Source organism: Salmo salar, chromosome 01 (genome assembly GCF_965601325.2).
Source record: "Salmo salar chromosome 01, fSalSal1, whole genome shotgun sequence".
NCBI lineage: Eukaryota > Metazoa > Chordata > Actinopteri > Salmoniformes > Salmonidae > Salmo > Salmo salar.
In genome coordinates this window covers 10743495-10768489 of record NC_138291.1, presented here as the reverse complement: position 1 = coordinate 10768489, position 24995 = coordinate 10743495, and the positions used below count along the sequence as shown (strand labels likewise).

The following is a 24995-nucleotide window of genomic DNA, read 5'->3' as shown; positions in this document are numbered from 1 at the left end:
AGTCACCCTACAGTAACACCCCCCCCCCCCCCATCACCCTACAGTAACACCAACCCCCCCTCTACAGTCACCCCCACAGTCACCCTACAGTAACACCCCCCCACAGTAACACCCCCCCCCCTCTACAGTCACCCCCCCCCCCTCTACAGTAACACCCCCCCACAGTAACACCCCCCCATCACTCTACAGCAACACCCCCCCTCTACAGTAACACCCCCCCTCTAGTCACCCTACAGTAACACCCTCCCTCTACCGTAACACCCCCCCCCCTACACAGTAACCCCCCCCCTCCACAGTAACACCCCCCCTCTAGTCACCCTACCGTAACACCCTCCCTCTACCATAACACCCCCCCTACACAGTAACACCCCCCCTACACAGTAACACCCCCCCTACACAGTAACACCCCCCCTACACAGTAACACCCCCCCTACACAGTAACACCCCCCCTACACAGTAACCCTACAGTAACACCCCCCCTACACAGTAACCCTACAGTAACACCCCCCCTCTATTCACCCTACAGTAACACCCCCCACAGTAACACCCCCCCTCTACAGTAACACCCCCCCAGTCACCCTACAGTAACACCCCCCCTCTAGTCACCCTACAGTGTCACCCCCCCTCTAGTCACCCCCACAGTAACACCCCCCCACAGTAACACCCCCCGTCACTCTACAGCAACCCCCCCTCTACAGTAACACCCCCCCCTCTACAGTCACCCCCACAGTAACACCCCCCCACAGTAACACCCCCCCATCACTCTACAGCAACACCCCCCCTCTACAGTAACACCCCCCCTCTAGTCACCCTACAGTAACACCCTCCCTCTACCGTAACACCCCCCTCTACAGTAACACCCCCCTCTACAGTAACACCCCCCTCTACAGTAACACCCCCCTCTACAGTAACACCCCCCCACAGTAACCCCCCCACAGTAACACCCCCCCGTCACTCTACAGCAACACCCCCCCCTCTAGTCACCCTACAGTAACACCCCCCCCTCTAGTCACCCTACAGTAACACCCCCCCCACAGTCACGACAATGTATAGTCCTTCAGATCTGCAAATCTGAATGATAATATTTCATATGTAGTAATCATTACAATACTGTCTAAACATGAGAAAAGATTTATCCAAATTAGCATATCATAATCTATTTACCATTACAATATATAGTCAAGATTTGATACATGCTAATCTGAATGAGAATATTTAATGAATATGGTCCACATTTGAAACGTACTATTATCATTCACATTAGTATATCATATTCTAGTCTTAACTACAATCTGTAGTCAAGATTTGAGATCTAGAATATTCTCATTTCGGATTAGCATATTACATACTTGTTTTTCTCTGCTCTGAACTGCTGTGTGCAGTCATCAAACAGCTTCTGGTTCATCTCCATGAAGAGCTTCAGAGCGTTGTAGATGAGGCCATGGATGGTCCTGCACAGAGACAGACAAAGACAGCAGTGAGTCAGTCTGCCATCATGTCTAAAAGGGTAGGCCTGTCCTCCAGCCCAAACCAAAATTAGATTCCAGTGAATGACTAAAGTAGGTCTGAACCACTGTTGAGCTCCCTGCAGTCAACACTAGCACTTTCAGAGCAACTTAATGTTAAACAACTCTCATTCCACCTAAAACAGTTTGGTAAGGTGTTGAACTTTCAAATCATTAAAAAATAATTATGTTCATTAAATATGCCTCCAAGGGACATGGGATGAAATTTAGTTTTATTGGTAATCTGTTTGATTGAACCTGCCTGCAGTGCCAGATGGCTGTGCACTTTCGCCACTGTTCCATTGGTTATTTTGTGCCAGGCAAGCTCACGAAAACCAAGCAAGCTCAATCAAGAGCAGCTAAAAAGTTTATAGTATTTAAACCCAGGTCTTGCTAACACTACATGTTCTGAGATATTGGAGTGAGTGGCCTATGAGGGCAGATCAGGATCACTGTTATTAGATCACACAGCAGAAAATGAAAAATGTCTTACTGGACCAGGTAATCCCTCAATATCTTAGTTTGTTGTCTTTCTTTTGGTGCCTAATGAACACGGCCCTTTTTGAGTGGCTACTTACTTGTTCCAGTGGGTCTTGGAGTTGCGGTAGAGCGCCGGAAACATGATGGGCAGGATCTTGGCTGCGTTGTCGCTGATCAGACTCATGATGTACTCGTTGTTCCAGTAGTACAGAGCCCTCTCCGCTACCTGCACAATGACCCAAAGCATACAGCAACGTCTGTGAGGACAGCTCACTCAAAATGGTGATGGCAGGAGGAGCCATGTAGAGATAGAGAAGCACACTTGATTGGTGAAACATCCTTCCATTAAGCCTAGAAATAACTGTTCCAACATCTCTCTAGAACCCCTCATGTTGGTTTCCACTACAGGGTCGAACCAGGCGGCACGGTCATTACATCCTGGATCTTGTTTTGTTTCAATGGACTGCTTAGTTCTAGGAACATTTCACTACGCAAATTCACTTTCCCACCTAACCGTAATGACTAAAAGTCAAAAGGTCACCAATAACAGGGTTCCCATGGCATGGGGTCAGTCACCTGGAAGTGTGGGCTGGACACACACTTGGCCAGCTGCCTGAACAGTGGCTCCATGACCTTGACGAACTCGGACGGCTCGATGACGTCTAGAATCTCCTCCAGCTCGTTAAGGAACATCACCTCTTTTGGGGAGTGAGTCTTGGGCCAGTATTTCAGAAGGGCCATGACCACCTGGGAAACACATTGAGCAGGGAGTGGAGTGGATATTCAATAAGCAAAAACATTCACTGGAACTTTTTATAAATAGTGTATATGTTAACATGTATTAACATGCAAAGAGCATATACACACACACACACACATTGTTTATAAAAGTTAATAAAGAACCAATTATTTGTTACATGCGCCAAATACAACAGACCTTACCGTGAAATGCTTACTTACAAGCCCTTAACCAACAACACAGTTAAGAAAATATTTACTAAATAGACACGTTTTTTTTTAAAGTAACAATAAAAGCTCCCGAGTGGTGCAGGGATCTAAGGCACTGCATCTTAGTGCAAGAGACGTCACTACAGTCCCTGGTTCGAATCCAGCCTGTATCACATCCGGCTGTGATTGAGTGTCCCATAGGGCGGCGCACAATTGGCCCAGCGTCATCATTGTAAATATTAATTTGTTCTCAACTGACTTGCCTAGTTAAATAAACAATTAAAATAACAAGGCTATATACAGGGGGTATCGGTACCAAGTCAATGTAGTTGAGGTAATTTGTGCATGTACAGTACCAGTCAAATGTTTGAACACACCTACTCATTCCAGGGTTTCTTTAATTTGACCATTTCATACATTGTAGAATAATAGTTAAGACAAACTATGAAATAACATATGGAATCACGTAGTAACAACAAAAAAACAAAAAAAAGTGTTAAACAAATCAAAATATATTTTAGATTTCTTCAAAGAGGCGAACCTTTGCCTTGATGACAGCTTTGCACACTCTTGGCATTCTGTCAACCAGCTTCATGATGAATGCTTTTCCAACAGTCTTGAAGGAGTTCCCACATGCTGAGCACTTGTTGGCTGCTTTCCTTCACTCTGCAGTCCAACTCATCCCAAGCCATCTCAGTTGGTTTGAGGTCGGGTTATTGTGGAGGCCAGGTCATCTGATGCAGCACTCCATCACTCTCCTTCTTGGTCAAATAGCCCTTACACAGTCTGGAGGTGTGTTGGGTCATTGTCCTGTTGAATAACAAATGATAGTCCCACTAAGCCCAAACCAGATGGGATGGCGTATATCGCTGCAGAATGCTGTGGTAGCCATGCTGGTTAAGTGTGCCTTGAATTCTAAATAAATCAGTGTCACCCGCAAAGCACCACCACACCACCTCCTCCATACGTCACAATGGGAACCATACATGTGGAGCTCATTTGTTCACCTACTCTGCATCTCACAAAGACACGGCGGTTGGAACCAAAAATCTCAAATTTGGACTCATCAGACCAAAGGACAGATTTCCACCGGTCGAATGTCCATTGCTCGTGTTTCTTGGCCCAAGCAAGTCTCTTCTTCTTATTGGTGTCCTTTAGTAGTGGTTTCTTTGCAGCAATTCGACCATGAAGGCATGATTCAGTCTCCTCTGAACAGTTGATGTTGAGACGTGTCTGTTAGTTGAACTTTGTGAAGCATTTATTTGGGCTGCAATTTCTGAGGCTGGTAACTAATGAACTTATCCTGTGCAGCAGAGGTAACTTCCTTTCCTGTGGCCGTCCTCATGAGAGCCAGTTTCATCATAGCGCTTGATGGTTTTTGCGTCTGCGCTTGAAGAATTTTTCAAAGTTCTTGAATTGTTCCAGATTCACTGAGCTTCATTTTCAATTTTCTTATTTCAGCTGTTCTTGCCATAATATAGTATTTTACCAAATAGCGCCATCTTCTGTATACCACCCATACCTTGTCACAACACAACTGTTTGGCTCAAACGCATTAAGGAGGAAAGAAATTCCACAAATTAACAAGGCACAGCTGTTAATTGAAATGCATTCCAGGGGACCACCTCAGGAAGCTGGTTAAGAAAATGCCAAGAGTGTGCAAAGCTGTCATCAAGGCAAAGGGTGGCTAGTTTGAAGAATCGCAAATATAAAATATACCCTTTTTTTGGTTACCACATGACTACATGTGTTTTATTTCATTTTTTATGGTCGATGCTATTATTCTATAATGTAGATAATAGTAAAAATAAAGAAAAACCCTTGAATGAGTAGTTGTGTCCAATTTTGACTGGTACTGTAGGTAGGGGTAAATTGCCTATGCCTAGATAAACAGCAAGTAGCAGCAGTAAAAACAAAGGGGGGATGGCAGGAAGCTTGGCCCCAGTGATGTACTGGGCCGTACGCACTACCCTCTATAGAGCCTTATGGTCGGATGCTGAGCAGTTGCCATACCAGGTGGTGATGCAACCAGTCAGGATGCTCTCGATGGTGCCGCTGTAGAATCTTTTGAGGATCTGGGGACCAATGCCAAATCTTTTCAGTCTCCTGAGGGGGAATAGGTGTTGGGTCGTGCCCTGTCTTGCCGTGTTCGGACATGGCCGATTTCAAGTTAACATATCGGTAATCTGCATTTCTGGACGCCGATTATATTGCACTCCACGAGGAGACTGCGTGGCAGGCTGACCACCTGTTACGTGAGTGCAGCAATTAGCCAAGGTAAGTTGCTAGCTAGCATTAAACTTATATATAAAAAAAATACAAAAAATCCATCTTAACATTATCACTAGTTAACTACACATGGTTGATATTACTAGTTTAACTAGCATGTCCTACGTTGCAAATAATCATTGCGGTGCCTGTTAATTTATTGTCGAATCACAGCCTACTTTGCCAAACGGGTGATGATTTAACAAGCGCATTCGCGAAAAAAGCACTGTCGTTGCACCAATGTACCTAACCATAAACATCAATGCCTTCCTTAAAATCAATACACAAGTATAGATTTTTTTAAACCTGCATAATTAGTTAAGAAATTCATGTTAGCAGGCAATATTAACTAGGGAAATTGTCACTTCTCCAGCGTTCAGTGCAAGCAGAGTCAGGGTATATGCAGCAGTTTGGGCCACCTGGCTCATTGCGAACAGCGTGAAGGCCATTTCTTCCTAACAAAGACCAATTCATTTTCCAGAATTATGACATAACATTGAAGGTTGTGCAATATAACAGCAATATTTAGACTTATGGATGCCACCTGTTAGATAAAATACGGAACGGCTTCGTATTTCACTGAAAGAATAAACATTTTGTTTTCGAAATGATAGTTTCCGGATTTGACCATATTAATGACCTAAGGCTCGTATTTCTGTGTGTTTATTATAATTAAGTCTATGATCTGATATTTGATAGAGCAGTCTGGCTGAGCGGTGGTAGGCAGCAGCAGGTTCGTAAGCATTCATTCAAACAGCACTTTCCTGCTTTTGCCAGCAGCTCTTCACAATGCTTGAAGCACTGCAGTGTTTATGACTTGAAGCCTATCAACTCCCGAGATTAGGCTGGCAATACTATAGTGCCTATAAGAACATCCAATAATCAAAGATATGAAATACAAATGGTATAGAGAAACAGTCCTATAATTCCTACAACTTCTTAACTGGAAATATTGAAGGCTCATGTTAAAAGGAACCACCAGCTTTCATATGTTCTCATGTTCTGAGCAAGGAACTTACGTTAGCTTTTTTACATGGCACATATTGCACTTTCACTTTCTTCTCCAACACTTAGTTTTTGCATTATTTAAACCAAATTGAACACGTTTCATTATTTATTTGAGACTAAATAGATATTTCTGTATTATATTAAGTTAAAATAAGTGTTCATTCAGTATTGTTGTAATTGTCATCATTACAAATCTAAAATAAAAAATAAAATAAATAAATAATTTTTTGGTCCTCCAATAATCGTTATCGGTGTTGAAAAATCATAATCAGTCGACCTCTAGTTTGGACCATGATAGTTTGTTGGTGATGTAGACACGAAGGAACTTGAAGCTCTCAACACGCTTCACTACAGCCCCGTCGATGTGAAGGGGGGCGTGTTCGGCCCTCCTTTTCCTGTAGACCACGATCAGCTCCTTTGTCTTGCTCACATTAAGGAGAGGTTGTTGTCCTGGCACCCACACTGCCAGGTCTCTGACCTCCTCCCTATGGGCTGTCTCATCGTTGTTGGTGATCAGGCCTACCACCGTTGTCGTCAGAAAACTTAATGATGTGTTGGAGTCGAGCGCGGCCGTGCAGTCGTGGGTGAACAGGAGAGGACTAAGCATGAACCCCTGAGGGGCCCCTGTGTTGAGGGTCAGCATGGTGGATGTGTTACCTGCCCTTACTACCTGGGGGCGGCCCGTCAGGAAGTCCAGGATCCAATTGCAGAGGGAGGTGTTTAGTCCCAGGGTCCTTAGCTAGGAGATGAGCTTTGTGGGCACTACGGTGGTGAACACTGAGCTGTAGTTACTGAACAGCAATCTCACATACAGTTGAGGTCGGAAGTTTACATAAATTGGAGTCATTAAAACTCGTTTTTCAACCACTCCACACATTTCTTGTTAAACTATAGTTTCGGCCAGTCGGTTAGGATATCTACTTTGTGCATGACACAAGTCATTTTTCCAACAATTGTTTACAGACAGTGAAATAATCTATCACAATTCCAGTGGGTCAGAAGTTTACATACACTAAGTTGACTGTGCCTTTAAAGAGCCTGGAAAATTCCAGAAAATGATGTCATGGCTTTAGAAGCTTCTGATAGGCTTATTGACATCATTTGAGTCAATTGGAGGTGTACCTGTGGATGTATTTCAAGGCCTACCTTTAAACTCAGTGCCTCTGTTTGACATCATGGGAAAATCTAAAGAAATCAGCCAAGACCTCCAAGACCAAGGTACCACGTTCATCTGTACAAAAAAAATAGTACGCAAGTATAAACACCATAAGACCACGTAGCCGTCATACCGCTCAGGAAGGAGAAGCGTTCTGTCTCCTAGAGATGAACGTATTTTGGTGCGAAAAGTGCAAATCATTCCCTGAACAACAGCAACGGACCTTGTGAAGATGCTGGAAGAAACAGGTACAAACATATCTATATCCACATTAAAACGAGTCCCTTTCAAAGTACTTCATGGCCACCAACGTCAGTGCTACGAGCGGTAATCATTTAGGCAGGTTACCTTCGTTCTTTGGCACAGGAACTACGGTGGTCTGCTTGAAACGGGTTGGTATTACAGACTCAGTCAGGGAGAGATTGAAAATGTCAGTGAAAACACCTGCCAGTTGTTCCGCATGATGCTCCGAGTACGCGTCCTGGGAATCCGTTTGGCCCCGCAGCCTTGTGAATGTTGACCTGTTTAAAAGGTCTTGCTCACATCGGCTATGGAGCGCGTGACCACACAGCTGTCCGGAACAGCTGGTGCGCTCATGCATGCTTCAGTATTGCTTGCCTCGAAGCGACCATAAAAAAAAAGGCATTTAGCCCGTCTGGTCACTGGAGAGCTTGGTTTCCCTTTGTAATCCGTAATAGTTTGCAAGCCCTGCCACATCTGACCAGCATCAGCCGGTGTAGTACGATTATAAAGTGTAACCGATCCTTTTTGATCAAATGGGTCGATATGCATTGCAATACAAAAACCTTTGAGATGACAGAATACAACGTCACTGAAGGGGTCATCAATACACCTTACTTGTGAGCAGAAATTTCACAACTTACTGGCTCAGTGAGAGTGCTGTCCTTCTCTAGAAACTGCACCACACAGTATGCCAGCTAGGGGGGAGAAAAAGACAATGGGAAACAATTACTGGCTGATCCTAAAATAAGTCTAATTGTGTTGACATTCACAACGATAGGACACAATTACTGGTGACGCTGGCTGGTCCAGTCAGCCTAATTGTGTTGACATTCTGAACAATAGTTACTAACAAATAATTGCAGTCATGAAGTTGCAGTAACAGTAATACTAGCAGTATAACTACATTGTAACAAAACAATGACTTTTTGTGAGGTGTTCTCATTTTGCATTAGGCTAGCTTTAACAGTTGATCAAGCTGTAATGTAGATATTATGCTATGGTCCATGGAGCAATGTATAGCAAGCACGGCAGAGATAGATAAGATTGAAACAGGCCGGCAGACACCAAGACAGCGAGGGAAACACAGCAAGACACAAAGAGCGAGAGGCCCCTGACAAGAACCTTTGTCTTCATAGTAATTCTGGCTTGTGAATAGCAGATATCTGATTCCAGCTAGCTTGTAGCAGCCAGGCCACTGCCCTCACCTCACCTCCCCCACACACACTGCCTAAACAGGCCAGGCCCCATTGGAAACAAGCCCCACTGCCTGACCTACACCTATAATCAGTCATTTCCATAGTGTGCATTCACTAGAGCAAAAGGGGCAGAACATTCAGAATGTGGCAGATTGAAATTGATTAAATAGAGCTGAAACAACTCCCAATTATTGATGGCAGAGAATCATGTCTGTTGTACACACTGTATTTCTGTGTGAACGTTCTGTAACCTCACACCCTCTTGAACAGAGCCCAGGGCAGCATGGCCGATAGAACAATCAGAACTGTGTTGTGTTCATTAGGGTCACACAATGGGAAAGTAAAAAAAAAAAATGTCCACACACACTACATGTTAAATGTATGTAAATTGTAAAGTATTTTGTAATGTCCTTTTCGTTATGTCGGACCCAGTAGGACTAGCTGTCGCCATTGGCATGAGCTAATGGGGATGGGAAAAAAATATGAAATAAACGGAAAATGAAAACACACGTTTCTTATTGGACAAGGAAGTCCCTCCCTGTTTCAGTCTGTTAACTTCCATTTTGTACCCACTGAACACGACCCAGACCCTAGACAGACAAGGGCTTACCTGCGGATGGTAGACACTAAGTGATTTGACTTTGTGCAAAGGCAACAGGACCTTTAAAAGGAATATCTTGTGCTCCTCTTTTAGTGGTAAGGCAAACCCATTGATTATACTGTGAAAGAGAGAAACAAATTACAATTAGAATGATTCTAATCTAAATCATTTCAACTGAACTCAAAATAGTACTGAATATGAAAAAGATAAAAGGCTAAACAGCGGCAGAGCAATGGTTAGAGATCCTTTCTGCAGTCCAAAATAAATAACTGTACTGCAATACACGCCGAGGTAGAGCTTAAGGTGTACCTTCCAAGTATCTCCAGTAATTCTGCTATTCCATTATGGTGCTCAGTCTCATAGATAAACCTGTCAAAAACAGAGATATTAGATTTTAGTTACACAACCAAACACCCATTTCTTAGTGGTGATATGAAACTATAAACAACCACAAGTCACCATTGAATCTTTAGCAATCGATTTGATATGTTAAAATATCTGACATAAAAAAAAAATGTAAAAAGCGTCTATGATTAAACTCACCTATAAAATATATTATTGATGTGTTTTCTGATGTAGGCCCGTAGTCCCAGGAACTTCCCATATATCCTGTGGAGAGTTGTTTTGAGGAAGTCCCTCTCCCGCGGGTCTTCACTGTCAAACAGGTCTAAAAGCTGTGGACACATGACATCCCTCCAGTGCTTGACATTAACTTTTTTTTTTTTTTTAGGAAAGATGTCTTAAGTAAATAAAATGGTTTGTAACACCATGTGCCAAAAATGTGACTGAAAATTGTGTTGTATGATGCAAGGAAATAGTTAAAATATAATCCCTCATTATGATCACTGCTGTTGACAATGGAAGACTGCTGGTCTCTGATCCCATGTGGTGTATCTCTTGCCGCTGTGCCACGAGCAAGGCACTTAACCCTCCCCAAAGTTAAATATTGCACTGATAGGCTACAGTATCAAAGACGTGGTCCGTCTGCCTGCAACATTACAATTACAACCAAATACTTTGTCTTTATAAAATAATTCCCTCATTCAATGAACCAGGGATAAAATGGCTAAGGAGGACGAGGCAGTAAACAAAGATGTTTATCCATTTGTAAAAGGTTAAAATATTCAGGGGAAATCTTGACAGCATAGGTCATAGGAGTTACTTGTCAATTAGTAACTTTGTCAGAATTGGATAGGAGGTGAATCCTGGTCAATTTTGAGCGCTTGAGAAGGTTTTACAATTGGAGTACTCAGGATTTGCGGTTCCACACGAGCACCCGTACCAACTAGGTGTCGGGCATTTGCGGTTCTACATGAGTGTCGGTGGAAAGTTATTTTAGGACATGGGACATAAAATTAACACATGCTAATAGCTAAATAGTTAACTAGCTAAACTACACAATATATCTTGAATTCGCCATGTAGTTAAGTCTGTTGTATATCTTTATTTTACCTGCTGCGCAAATGTCTTTCTCCCCGCTGGCAACAACCCACACACAGGTGATACACCATTACTTTTCCAGAATTTTCATTGCTTTAACTGGCAATTTTTTTATTTTACCCCCCCCCCCCTTCTCCCAATTTCGTGATATCCAATTACCATGTTGTCTCCTCGCTGCAACTCGCCAACAGGCTCGGGAGAGGCGAAGGTCGAGTCATGCGTCCTCCGAAACATGACCCGCATAACCGCGCTCCTTAACACCCGCCCGCTTAACCCGGAAGCACCAATGTGTCCAAGGAAACACTGTTCAGATGACCAAAATCAGCCTGCAGGCACAAAGCCCGCCACATGGAGTCACTGGAGCGTGATGAGCAGAGTAAAGCCCCCCGTGTCAAACCCTCCCCTAAACCGGACGATGCCGGGCCAATTGTGCGCCGCCCTATGGGACTCCTGGTCACAGCCGGTTGTGACACAGCCTGGGATCGAACCCGGGTCTGTAGTGACACCTCTAAGGCACTGCGATACAGTGCCTTAGACCGCTGCGGCACTCGGGAGGCCCCCACACTAGTAATTATTATCAACAAATGTGCAAACACAGCAAGCGTCGCTTTGTCTCAAAAACATCTCACGACTGCATGATTAAAAGATCATTCGTGGCGGTCAATGTAGGCCTATATTAATTATACTCCGATGCACTCTGCAGAGCTTGGGAGGACAGTGAGCAAAACATCACATCCGGAAGACAGTGATCCAATTCTGATCGGAGTAGCCTAATTGTTTGATATTGTGATTTGAGTGATTTTGTTTTACTTGTCCATTCAGACAATTTAAAAATGTGTAATCTATGCTTCTTTCAGCTCTTACCTGCATCACAAACTTCTGGTCGATGTACTTCTTCGCTATGTTCGGTTGAAAGTCAGGAGATTCTAAAAACCGAAGGAAAAATTCGTAGACGAGCTGGAAAGAAAACATTTTTAAAATGCATAATTTGCAGAACGCATAGCAAGAGTGCCCTTCCTTACAAAAAATGCTTGGTAAAAATCAAAAATATGTTTCATTAGATCACATAAATAGACAACCAAATGTTCATTAGATCACATAACAGCATCAGTAATATCTGTATATAACATCATAATGATCCATAATAAAACAGACGTGCTGTTTTTGTCATGGCCGAGAGGTAAGGAAGGTCCAATGACCGTTTATGCTGATACATTCTCTCAAATACAGTGCTGTATAATTAATGTAAGGTCTGCAACACTTCATTCTTACTCAAACAGCAGGGTCGTGTGTTCATTAGGACACGCAACTGAAAACTCTTTACAACAGAAAAAAAAAAAAAAGAATTGCTGTGTAAAAGTCCAGGTAGTTCCTTCCGGTTGAAGTCTGTTTTCTTCATTTTGGTGCGTAATTAACAGGACCCAGGCCATGTGAGCTGGGTTAGTAAATATCCCTGGGTACCTGGAGATGTGGCCACGCAGCCTCAAGCGTAGGCTCGTCCTCCTCGGGGTCGAACTCTGCTCCTGTGGGGTTGGACGACGGAGGCAACGTTCGAAACATGTTCACCGCAAACTGGGGGGGGGGGGGGTGGGGGAGAGAAACAAAAGAGTATATTCAGAGTCAGTAGACCACAGTGATGAAGGCCAGTATGGAGTCAAATTGCTTCAGTAGCTGTTGTTTTATATTGAATGTAACAGGATTGCCAAGAATACATACTTGACTTTTCCGTCTTACCTTAAACCAGGGCTAGTCAACTAGATTCTTACTGGGGCCAGATGTATAAAAAAATATTTAAAAAAAATATATATATATAAAATAATGTGCTACGTGATTATTCTGAAGAACTGTATAAAACTTTTTTTTTTAAAGGCAACACACCAATAAAAGGAGTTCTTAAACGTTGCTAAAAGTAATTTAGAAAGACGGTCGCAACCCAACAATTAGATCATAATTGAAAAGGAAAAGAAGCAACCATTGTTATTTTTTTATTTCAACTATTAAAAGCTTCCTAAAACTTGAGGTACTCATTTTTTTTTTTTTTTTTTAAACTAAGCATCCCAATAAATAATAAAAATGTGTCAAATCAGGCAATGCCAAATTCCAGTCTGAAGGAAGTATGCTTTGAATTAATTTCCCTCAGTCATTTTGTGCATTGTTTGTCTCACTCCCTTCAAACAAGTCCTGGTGAGCGTCAGAGGGGGAAACAAAAGTCACGTACGTGTTCCTTAGAGTCGTAGCTTTCAGAAATATTTTGTAGCTTAAACCATTCAAAACTATAGAGCCACATTCAAAATAAAGAAAATAGTCAACATGCAACATAGGCGCTAGAAACCGCTAAAACCCAGACTATAAGACAACCCACTATGGCACTGAAAGTCAGAGTTTGGATGAGATATTTATTAATGTTCAGAACTGATCAAAGGGCCAGTCTAAATCAATAAAAACTGGTCTGGATTTGGCCTGCAGACAGCCAGTTGCATAGCCCTAAACTAATCACAGATCTGAATTAGTGAAAGTGATAGACGAGAGCACGTTATCCCATCTAAAATCACATCTAGATCTGTGTTTACCTCAAGGGAACAAGGAAGGGAAGAAGGGGGGGGGGGGGGGATGTCTGAAGTATTCAAAACACGTCCCTAGTTAGTATCCACTTGGCAAAGTCTAACGCCGTTCTTTCCTTTGACCCAAGTGGGTTACCATTTGTCTCTGAACATCAACTGACTGCGTGTGGGGTGCTATAACTGCTTCTGCCAGTAAAGACAGATCATGAGACAGTGCAGTTGGCCTGAGGAATAGAACACCGCTATTTCTGTTGGGCTGATAGCTAGGTACGCTATGTTCAAGTCTAGATTTAGCTTTGAAAAAAAGAGATGTGTTTTACATTTTAAAATCATCTTGTCTGTATGTAATTCGAATAATGAACTGCCTTTTGAAGATATTTAAAAAGTTCTCCGGATCTGAAGATCCATTCATTCAAAGAGGGACATTATTTTAATTCACTGTCAAATTATTATAATAACTCTCATTAGCTGCCCAGCTACATATGGAAGCTTAGATCTATAATAGAGAAACATTTCAGACTGGACATGGGTGATGACGTCAGACAGACAAGGAAGAGAAGAGTAGGAGATTAGGCATCCCGGGCGGAAAATTATAAAATTAATATTTATTTACTTTTTAAAATTAGGACTAAACGGAAGGTTTTGACACATGAAAAGGCTTGCTGCATTTACACTTATCCATGACTTATCCAACTGTACACACACACTTTATTGTATTTATTTTTTGATGCACACAACAATTTATGCAACAGGGATATTGATCCAGGAGGGGATTGAATATCTCTGAAGTCACCAAGAAGCTTGATCTTGGCATCAAGCTAGCAAGTCAGAAAACCAAAAGGCATTGAGCCCTGAGCTTGATATAATTGATTTGACACGTTAGATTTCTTATAGTTATACTTAAATTATAAGCAGTGGCTTAACTCATACAGTCGGAATTTTGAAATAACCCCAGTACACTGCCCAAACCTAATGGTTTTATCCTAGACCCATTTTATTCATTGGCTGATTGCTCCCAACTCATAGGAATCCCCACCCAGTTGACTACTTTAAAATGGTGGAAGCCCTCAATGGAAATGCCCATGCTAAAAACGGGTTATATCCATTATAGGTCATCTATTCATCTCTATGTCACATGCGTCCACTTACATCAGTGCATTCATAACAACCTAACCATTATGAATTCTCCATTTGATCAAATAAGCCTCATGTAGCATTTTAGCAATTACATTTTTGTTGTTGACCAAATTCGACACTCATTGACCTCCATACAAAATGTCCTCAATTTGTATTTTCATGGACAGGATTTGGGGTGGAGTAAAACCTCTCGCTTTGGCTCTCTCTCTGTCATTGCTTCAATAATTGGGGGTAGCACATCCTGAACAGTAGGTCAGATTGTCAGAAGGTTGTTTGTTCTACCCACTCTGAATGTGCTACCCCCAACAGAGATTATGGTAGCACATTGGGTAATAATGAAACGTGTGCTACCCTACCCTTTGTATTTAATTCTGAACAGTAGGGACACAATTGTAGCACATTCTGATGGACAACTCAGACTGTCAGAATGTAGCACATTCTGGGCAGCAGCAGAGATGATCATGGCACCAGCCCTACCCAGCAATAGAGACACCCCGCCCGAGCCTGCCTTAGGGGTGTCTCCTCTCCTCCAGTCAGTCTGCTGACACTCACCACGTGCACCACCTCCGGGTAGATGGGCTCTGTGATGACGTTCCTGTTGTGCGTGATGTACTCCACCATCTCGCTCAGCGCCGCCCGCTTCACCTCCTTCCATTTCAGGTCACTTAGTGGGTCTGACAGGAAGTCAAAGAGCACGCAGCACTGGCGCAGCTTCTGCACAAACAGCTTCTCCTGCTCCGCCGGAGCACAGTCTGAGGAGAGAGAAAATAATGTTTTATTAAAATATTTTTTGTGAAGATGTAATACAGTGCTCGCTGCATGCAACAAACTACATACAGAAAAATAGTCAACCAAAAAAAAAAACACTGTCAACAGAAGTACACATTCCAATTTTGACCCTGTTCACTTGAGACAACTTCCTTATAGCCCCATATGGTCTTAAAGCTGGGGAATTTGAAACGCAAAGTTAAATTAATGCTCAAAATTCTAGTTCAAATCCCTGCTTGACCGGACTTAATGTTATGTCCCCTACTCAGATAAAAAGCCATCTCTGCCTGTTCCCACAAAAGGAGATTTTTTTTTTGGGGGGGGGGGGGGGAATATATAAGGGCCTACAAACTAGAGGTCGACCGATTATGATTTTTTTAACCGCCGATACTGATTATTGGAGGACCAAAAAAAGCCGATACCAATTTTAAAAAAAAATAAATAAACATTTTTTTTTTAACATAAAAAATAAATTCGGCAGATTTTTTTTTGCATTTTTGTAATAGTGACAATTACAACAATACTGAATGAACACTTATTTTAACTTAATATAATACATAATCAACTTAGCCTCAAATAAATAATGAAACATGTTCAATTTGGTTTAAATAATGCAAAAACAAAGTGTTGGAGAAGAAAGTAAAAGTGCAATATGTGACATGTAAAAAAGCTAACGTTTAAGTTCCTTGCTCAGAACATGAGAACATATGAAAGCTGGTGGTTCCTTTTAACATGAGTCTTCAATATTCCCAGGTAAGAAGTTTTAGGTTGAGGTTATTATAGGACTATTTCTCTCTATACCATTTGTATTTCATATACCTTTGACTATTGGATGTTCTTATAGGCATTTTAGTATTGCCAGTGTAACAGTATAGCTTCTGTCCCTCTCCTCGCCCCTACCTCGGCTCGAACCAGGAACACATCGACAACAGCCACCCTCGAAGCATCGTTACCCATCGCTCCACAAAAGCCACGTCCCTTGCAGAGCAAGGGGAACAAATACTCCAAGTCTCAGAGCGAGTGACGTTTGAAACGCTATTAGCGCGCACCCCGCTAACTAGCTAGCCATTTCACATCAGTTACACCAGCCTAATCTCGGGAGTTGATAGGCTTGAAGTCATAAACAGCGCAATGCTTGAAGCATTGCGAAGAGCTGCTGACAAACGCACGAAAGCGCTGTTTGAATGAATGCTTACGAGCCTGCTGCTGCCTACCATCGCTCAGTCAGACTGCTCTATCAAATCATAGACTTAATTATAGCACAATAACACAGAGAAATACAAGTCTTTGGTCATTAATATGGTCAAATCCATAAACTATCATTTCGAAAACGTTTATTCTTTCAGTGAAATACGGAACCGTTCCGTATTTTATCTAACAGGTGGCATCCCTAAGTCTAAATATTCCTGTTACATTGTACAACCTTCAATGTTATGTCATAATTATGTACAATTCTGGCAAATTAATTATGGTCTTTGTTAGAAATAAATGGACTTCACACAGTTCGCAACGAGCCAGGTGGCCCAAACTGCTGTATTTACCCTGACTGCTTGCACGGAACGCAAGAGAAGTGACAAAATTTCCCTAATTATAAGAAATTCATGTTAGCAGGCAATATTAACTAAATATGCAGGTTTAAAAATATATACTTGTGTATTGATTTTAAAGAAAGGCATTGATGTTTATGGTTAGGTTTGGTGCAACGACAGTGGTGCTAAATCATCACCCGTTTGGCGAAATAGGCTGTGATTCGATGAGAACTTAACAGGCACCGCATCGATTATATGCAACACAGGACACGTTAGATAAACTAGTAATATCATCAACCATGTTTAATTAACTAGCGATTATGTGAAGATTGATTGATTTTTATAAGTTTAATGCTAGCTAGCAACTTACCTTGGCTTCTTGCTGCCCTCGCGTAACAGGTAGTCAGCCTGCCACGCAGGCTCCTCGTGGAATGCAAAGTAAGGCAGGTGGTATACCGATTTCCGATTGTTATGAAAACTTGAAATCAGCCCTAATTAATAGGCCATTCCGATTAATCGGTCGACCTCTACTACAAATGTGTAGTCAGTCGCTTCATTTGGTCAAACACACAACTGAAAAGGCATCACTTCCTGTATGTACAATACAGAGTTAAGACCTTTGTTTCCACCTTGGCAACCAAAACACTCAGAAGATACATTCTTGCTGCACAGCCCGCACCATGTCCCAAAGTCACCAATAACATCACTGCCAATGTAAACAAAGACAGCAGGCAAATAAGCACATATGCCATCACTAATCTGCCATGGCAGGGTGGCAGGCAGTCAGCATGACAGAGAACTAGGGCAATATCAAATTCATTTGATTAATTCCAATGTATATGTTTGTGAGCAATATTCCAAATGCCTGTATCGCAATAAAACAAGTATTTTTTGTATAATTTATGTAGGTTTGTTCGAATGTCTTTTTGGTCACGTTTCCGTCGCTCCTTGTGTGCGGCGGGAACCTCTCCATTAACACATGCCAAGCCCCTCCCCCTGTCACATACACAACAACAACGATGACAGATCACTCCTTCCTCTCTGACAAGTGGTTTCAACTTGCTACTTGCATTAAGTTCAATTTCTGTTGGAATTAGTCATATGGACATTATTTTACTGTAATAGGAGAAGTTCATTTTCCTAACGATATCCTTTTTATGTCTCAACTCATCAAATTGCAGAGCAGACACTACTGAAACGGGAGTATCAATTAACATTGATTATGGAAAACGTATGCTCAGGTTGTCTCACGTGGCATTTCGGTACCACGTGCCACTAGTAGCGTCTTAGCCAAAGACGTATACTAGTCTCGTCTTTTTTTTCTACAAAGTGTGCAATAAGCAGGAAAACAATTATATAAAAAGGAATTGGCAACTCGTTCTCATTCTGAGAAATAAGGTAGGCCACTTGATTTCAACATCTTAAAGTGCTGTTGTGCTAACGTGCTGTTCAAACAGTTGGCGATGGCTAGAAGGTTACGTTCATAATTCAACTGTTCTGCCTTGTTAGCAAATAGATCCAAGTTGGCTAAACTTGAAATATAAAACATAAGCTAGCCTATTACTAGCACGTGGGCTTGTGTTTGAGAGATGGTTGATGAGACAGACCTGTGTTACTTTTCTATAGTGCCTGCTACGAGAAGTGAATGTGCATTATCCATGGTTCTGGTTAAATTTAACAAAAATAGCATTTTCAAAAGACATCAGTAATTATTGCAAAGAAAGCAGGTTCAACTATTTAGATAAAATAATGACATAATTAGCAGGCCTTATGGTTGTGGAAGGCTTAACTTAGGAATACTTTCACAAGGCCTGAATTCATAGGATTTTTGCAGACTTTTTGAAATGCAGTGCATTTGACCTTCTCGTACAACAAAGATTCGAGATTTTAATAACATCAAATTGATCAGAAATTCAGTGTAGACATGGTTAATTATGTAAATGACTATTGTAGCTGGAAACGGCAGATTTTTAATGGAATATCTACATCGGCCTACAGAGGCCCATTATCAGCAACCATCACTCCTGTGTTCCAATGGCACGTTGTGTTAGCTAATCCAAGTTTATTGATCACTAGAAAACCCTTTTGCAATTATGTTAGCACAGCTGAAAACTGTTATGATTAAAGAAGCAATAAAACTGGCCTTCTTTAGACTAGTTGAGTATCTGGAGCATCAGCATTTGTGGGTTGGATTACAGGCTGAAAATGGCCAGTGTCAGACACTAGGCGGTGTCAGAGGAAGGCCCAAAACATGGTCAAAGACTCCAGTCACCCAAGTTAGACTGTTCTCTCTGCTACCGTACGGCAAGCGGTACCGGAGCGCCAAGTCTAGGTCCAAAAGGCTCCTACCCCCGAGCCATAAAAAACTGCTAAACAATTAATCAAATGACCCCCCCCCCCCCCCGTTCTAATACTGCAGCTACTCACTGTTTATCTACGCAGTCACTTTACCTGGAATTTCACAATAAGAGGAATGGCCTATAGCGGAGAGGCTTGCGTAGCCTGCTGCGCATGGGAACAGCTAGAAGAGAGGCCAGTGATGTTTGTAGCCAAAGTAAAAAGCTAAATATTAGGGCTATAGGCCAAATATTTACCAGTCAAAGTGCACAAAAAAAAGTAAACAGATTATGAAATGGCATATCTGTCTGTTCCTCCAGGCGATGCTCAGTGGTCCCCAGGCATGCAAGGCTCCACTATTGATTAGGCCTACGTTTTTACAACACAGTGCATTGAGGAATATATTGTTATCAAGTGAGTACACAATTATTTTCTATAGGCTGTAAACTGTCTTGATGAAGGCTAATGATTAGGCCTGATTACCAAAAATGACGTGACAGCCTACAGGGAGAAGAGAGCCCTGGCGGAGTGATGCCAGGAAAATAACCTCTTCCTCAACAAAACGAAGAAGCTGACTGTGGACTTCAGAAAACAGCAGAAGGAGCACGCCCCCATCCACATTGACAGGGCCGCAGTGGAGAGGGTGAAAAGTTAAGTTCCTCGCCGTGCACATCCCTGACAACCTGAAATGTTCCATCCACACAGACAGCGTGGTGAAGGTGCAACTGAGCCTCTTCAACCTCAGGAAGCTGAAGAAATTCAGCTTGGCCCCTAACACCCTCACAAACATCTACAGATGCACCATTGAGAGCATCCTGTCTGGCTGTATCACCGCCTGGTATGGCAATTGCACCGTCTGCAACCGCAGGGCTCTCCAGAGGGCGGTGCGGTCAGCCCAACACATCCCCGGGGGCACACCGCCTGCCATCCAGGTCATCTACAGCATCCTGTGTCACAGCAAGGCCAAGAACAATATCAAGGACGTCAGCCACCCGAGCTAGTTCACCCCACTGCCATCTAGAAGGTGCATCAAAGCTGGGATCGAGAGACAAACTGTTTCTCAATCTCCAGGCCATCAGACTTAACTACAGTGCATTCAGAAAGTATTTAGACGCCTTCATTTAAAAGAAAAATGGGTTAACCTCTTGGGGCTAGGTGGGACGCTAGCGTGCCACCTGTGGTGCACTCCATCAACAGCAGGTGCATTTCAAGAGCGGCAAATTTGAATCCAAATAAATGTCAAAATTCAAATTTTTCAAAAATACAACTATGTTACACCATTTGAAAGATAAACATCTCCTTAATCTAACCACGTTTTACGATTTCAAAAAGGTTTTACGGCGAAAGCATAAATTTAGAGTATGTTAGGACAGTACATTTACAAGAGTTGTGTGTAATGTTTTGTCAAGTCAAAGACAGGGTCACCAAAACCATAAAACCAGCTAAAATGATACACTAACCTTTTACAATCTCCATCAGATGACACTCCTAGGACATTATGTTAGACAATGCATGCATTTTTAGTTCTATCAAGTTCATATTTATATACAAAAACAGCGTTTTACTATGGCATTGATGTTGAGGAAATCGTTTCCCTCCAATAACCGGCAGTCAAGTCAGCGTCACAAATTAAATAATTAAAATTAGAAAACATTGGTAAAATATTATATTGTCATTTAAAGAATTATAGATTTACATCTTTTGAACGCAATCAACTTGCCAGATTTAAAAATAACCTTACTGGGAAATCACACTTTGCAATAATCTGAGCACTGTGCCCAGAAAAATACGCGTTGCGATACAGACTAGACGTCATGTTGGGGAGATCTAAAATCGAAAATACTATGTAAATAATCCATTACCTTTGATTCTCTTCATCAGATGTCACTTCCAGGTATCACAGGTCCATAACGAATGTAGTTTTGTTCAAAAAAGCTCATCATTTATGTCCAAAAATCTCCGTCTCGTTAGCACATGATGTAAGCCAGCCGGACTTCTCGTCATGAACGAGGGGAAAAAATATATTTCCGTTCGTTCAAACATGTCAAACGTTGTATAGCATAAATCATTAGGGCCTTTTTTAACCAGAACATGAATAATATTCAAGGTGGACGAATGCATAGCCTTTTATAACGTATTGGAACGAGGGTACCCAACATGAAGTAGCGCGCCAGGTGTCTAATGGGACATCACCGTTCCATGGCTCTTGTTCGGTCAGATCTCCCTCCAGAAGACTCAAAACACTTTGTAAAGGCTGGTGACATCTAGTGGAAGCAATAGGAAGTGCCAAAATATTCCTAAACCCCTGTGTTTTTCAATGGGAGAGGTTTAAAGTCAATACAACACATCAGGTATCCACTTCCTGTCAGAAAATGTCTCAGGGTTTTGCCTGCCAAATGAGTTCTGTTATACTCACAGACACCATTCAAACAGTTTTGGAAACTTTAGAGTGTTTTCTATCCATATATAATAAGTATATGCATATTCTAGTTACTGGGTAGGATTAGTAACCAGATTAAATCGGGTACATTTTTTTTATCCAGACGTGCAAATGCTGCCCCCTAGACCCAACAGGTTAACCTTATTCTAAAACTGATTTTTTAAACACACACAAAATACCCCATAATGATAAAGCAAAAACAGGTTCAGAAATGTTTGCACATTTATAAAACTGAAATACCACATTTACATAAGTATTTCAGACCCTTTAGTCAGTACTTTGTTGAAGCACCTTTGGCAGCGATTACAGCCAAGTCTTCTTGGGTATGACGATACAAGCTTGGCACACCTGTATTTGGATAGTTTCTCCCATTCTTCTCTGCAGATCCTCTCAAGCTCTGTCAGGTTGGATGGGGAGCGTTGCTGCACAGCTATTTTCAGGTCTCTCCAAAGATGTTCGATCGTGTTCAAGTCTGGGCTCTGTGAGGTCCCGAGCGCTCTGGAGCAGGTTTTCATCAAGGATCTCTCTATACTTTGCTCCGTTCAGCTTTCCCTTGATCCTGGCTAGTCTCCCAGCCCCTGAGTTTATGGTCACCTCCCTGAACAAGGCCTTTCTCCCCGGATTGCTCAGCTTGGCTGGGCAGCCAGCTCTAGGAAGAGTCTTGGTGGTTCCTGTCTTGGAGGTCTACCAGCAGTTCCTTCGACCTCATGGCTTGTTTTTTACGTTGACATGCACTGTCAACCGTGGGACCTTATATAGGCAGGTGCGTGCCTTTCCAAGTCATGTCCAATCAATTGAATTTACCACAGGTGGACACCAAGTTGTAGAAACATCAAGGATGATCAAAGGAAACAGGATGCACCTGAGCTTAATTTCAAGTCTCAAAGCAAAGGGCCTGAATACTTATGTAAATATTTTTTTTTTTTTAAATGTATGTTATGTCTTTAAACTATTTCCCTTTGTCATTATGGGGTAGTGTGTGTAGATTGATGAGCATTTGTTATTTAATCCATTTTAGAATAAGGCTGTAACGTAATAAAATGTGTAGAAAGTCAAGTGGTCTGAATACTTTCCGAAGACACTGCAGTCACCACTAGCCAGCATCCGCCCAGTACCCTGCCTTGAACTTTAGTCACTGCTATCCTATGTACATAGTCATTGACCAGTGGTCACTTTAATAATGTTTGGTTGTTGCCCTAGCACTTCACATCTGATTCAAATAAATCAACAAGCTTTGATAATTTCAGTGAGCTGTGTAGTGTTAGGGCAAAAACCAAAACGTGCACCGTGTTTGGGAAACGCTAGGTTATAGCCTACTAATGTTACAAGTGTGATTCAGAAATTAGGGAGAGATTTTTAAATTACAGAAGAATGGATTCGCGATATATATATATATCCTGATTGGTCAACAAGTTATTTGACACGTCTGTTTTGACACGCAAATATTCAAACGGCATTCCATTTCTGCTGGTGGGTATGACACTAGGCAAAGACTCAAGTTCGAATACATCAGAGAGGCCTCACAAATCCACATTGTTTGGATTGGGCAAAGTAATAAGGCAGTGACACTACTTTCAGCCATCCAATCACTTATAGATTTGTGTTTACCGCAAGGAAACAAGGACAGAATTAAGGATCAATAATCCATTCTAAAGTAATATAACAGTGCCACTGTCAGTTAAATCACCAGCCCTGCATGCACCCTTACCTTGCCTATGTCATGGGGAGACTTCTCCAATTACAAAAACGCTTGCTGATAAAGTTTCTGTACATGTGCCTAAAATACCCTCTAATGGGATGTGCAAGAGAGATAAAAGCATATGCACTAACCCTGATGTAACCCACATTACTATAGGACACAAGTGTCACAGAGGAAGCCTTGATCATCTTTATGTGACTATAATAACGGCAGTAATGGGAGTCACATTGGGTTAAGAGTGACATTTCCGTAGGTCATAATCACAATTTTTAACAAAAATCGCAATCTGTTTCTATACGGGCTACTGTAAGTTGTCAAAAACTTTGCTGCCAAACATTTTGGTTGTTTATTTCAGGATAGCGGTATTAGTCTTTAAAACGGGTTTAGCAAGGAGCTCCAATGTGACATAAGGTCTTTTATAAACTGTGTGGTTCGAGCTTTGAATACTGATTGGCTGACAGCCGTGGTATACCACGGGTATGACAACAACAACCTCTGCTCTAATTACATTGGTAACCAGTTTATAATATCAATAAGGCACCTCAGGGGTTTGTGGTATATGGCCAATATACCAGGCTAAGGGCTGTATCCAGTCACTCCGCGTTGCGCATAAGAAAAGCCCTTAGCCGTGGTATATTGGCCATATACCACACCTCCTTGTGCCTTATTGCTTAAATATACAACGGCTTTCAGCCAATCAGCATCCAAGACTCAAACTACCCGGTTTATAATATGCCATTTAGTAGAAACTTTAGTCCAAAGCAATTTACAGCCATACATACATACATTTTTTTTTTCTTCTCATATGGGTGGCCCCAACGGGAATCAAACCTATGACCCTGACGTTGCAAGTGCCATGCTATACCAACTGAGCCAAAGAGGACCAGTGACATTTGCTTTTTGTATTCTTTTGACAGGTCACTGGCAAAGACATGGGCTCTGAATAGGTCAAGCGTGCCTCATTAGCAAAACAATGCACCCATCGCATTCTCCACATTTCCATTGTACCTTTCTATCTGAATAATAAACCTAAGGACTTTCTGCCTTTTTTCCTATTATATTAGCAAGAGGGAGCCTCTGATGTCTTACAAGGACACAGACCACTTGATTGTTCAAAACAAATTAATGTCATTCAATGTAGGGGTGTTGGTCGACTCCAATTCACAACCAAATCAATAACTCCCCACGGCATAATGGACCTCATTCAACACCACCAACCCCATTGGCGTTCACAGAACAGTGGGGGGGGGGCATAGGCCCACCTTTCCAGAAAAGGCCATGTCTGCGTGCTATTGACTCATTGTGCTGGCTAGCCCAGAGTTCACTAAATGCGCTAGCAGCTAGCCGAATAACCTACTGCTAGCCTGCTACTGACTGTGCTACTGCCAGCCTATTAGCCTACTGCCAGCCTATTAGCCTACTGCCAGCCTATTAGCCTACTGCCAGCCTATTAGCCTACTGCTAGCCTATTAGCCTACTGCTAGCCTATTAGCCTACTGCTAGCCTATTAGCCTACTGACTGTGACTCTCAAAGGTTTGTTGTTTCAGGGGAGGGAAATACCAGGCTTTTGCCCTTCTTTGGCGGTGGCGACCTCTCCTTCGTTGGGAAGAGGAAGTTCGACAGATAAGGGCGGGGAGGCAGCAGAAGTAGAAAAGGGGCTGCTGCAGCGGAGGCAGTA

At 42.2% G+C, this 24995-nt stretch overlaps 1 protein-coding gene across 4 annotated transcripts in view; it reads right to left on the bottom strand.

Annotated features, from left to right (window-relative positions):
• The window catches only part of ppp2r5ca (protein phosphatase 2, regulatory subunit B', gamma a), a 45832-nt gene that overhangs the window by 5894 nt on the left and 14943 nt on the right, over nt 1-24995 (bottom strand). For all 4 annotated transcript variants that reach the window (XM_014211615.3, XM_014211502.3, XM_082964234.1 and 1 more), the window contains 10 exons: nt 15096-15295; nt 12307-12417; nt 11710-11802; nt 9949-10079; nt 9715-9774; nt 9415-9523; nt 8250-8303; nt 2562-2732; nt 2084-2211; nt 1350-1451 (listed from right to left, as the gene is read on the bottom strand). In XM_014211615.3, coding sequence (XP_014067090.1) covers nt 1350-1451; nt 2084-2211; nt 2562-2732; nt 8250-8303; nt 9415-9523; nt 9715-9774; nt 9949-10079; nt 11710-11802; nt 12307-12417; nt 15096-15295 — 1159 coding nt within the window. The remainder of the gene's footprint in view (nt 1-1349; nt 1452-2083; nt 2212-2561; nt 2733-8249; nt 8304-9414; nt 9524-9714; nt 9775-9948; nt 10080-11709; nt 11803-12306; nt 12418-15095; nt 15296-24995) is intronic.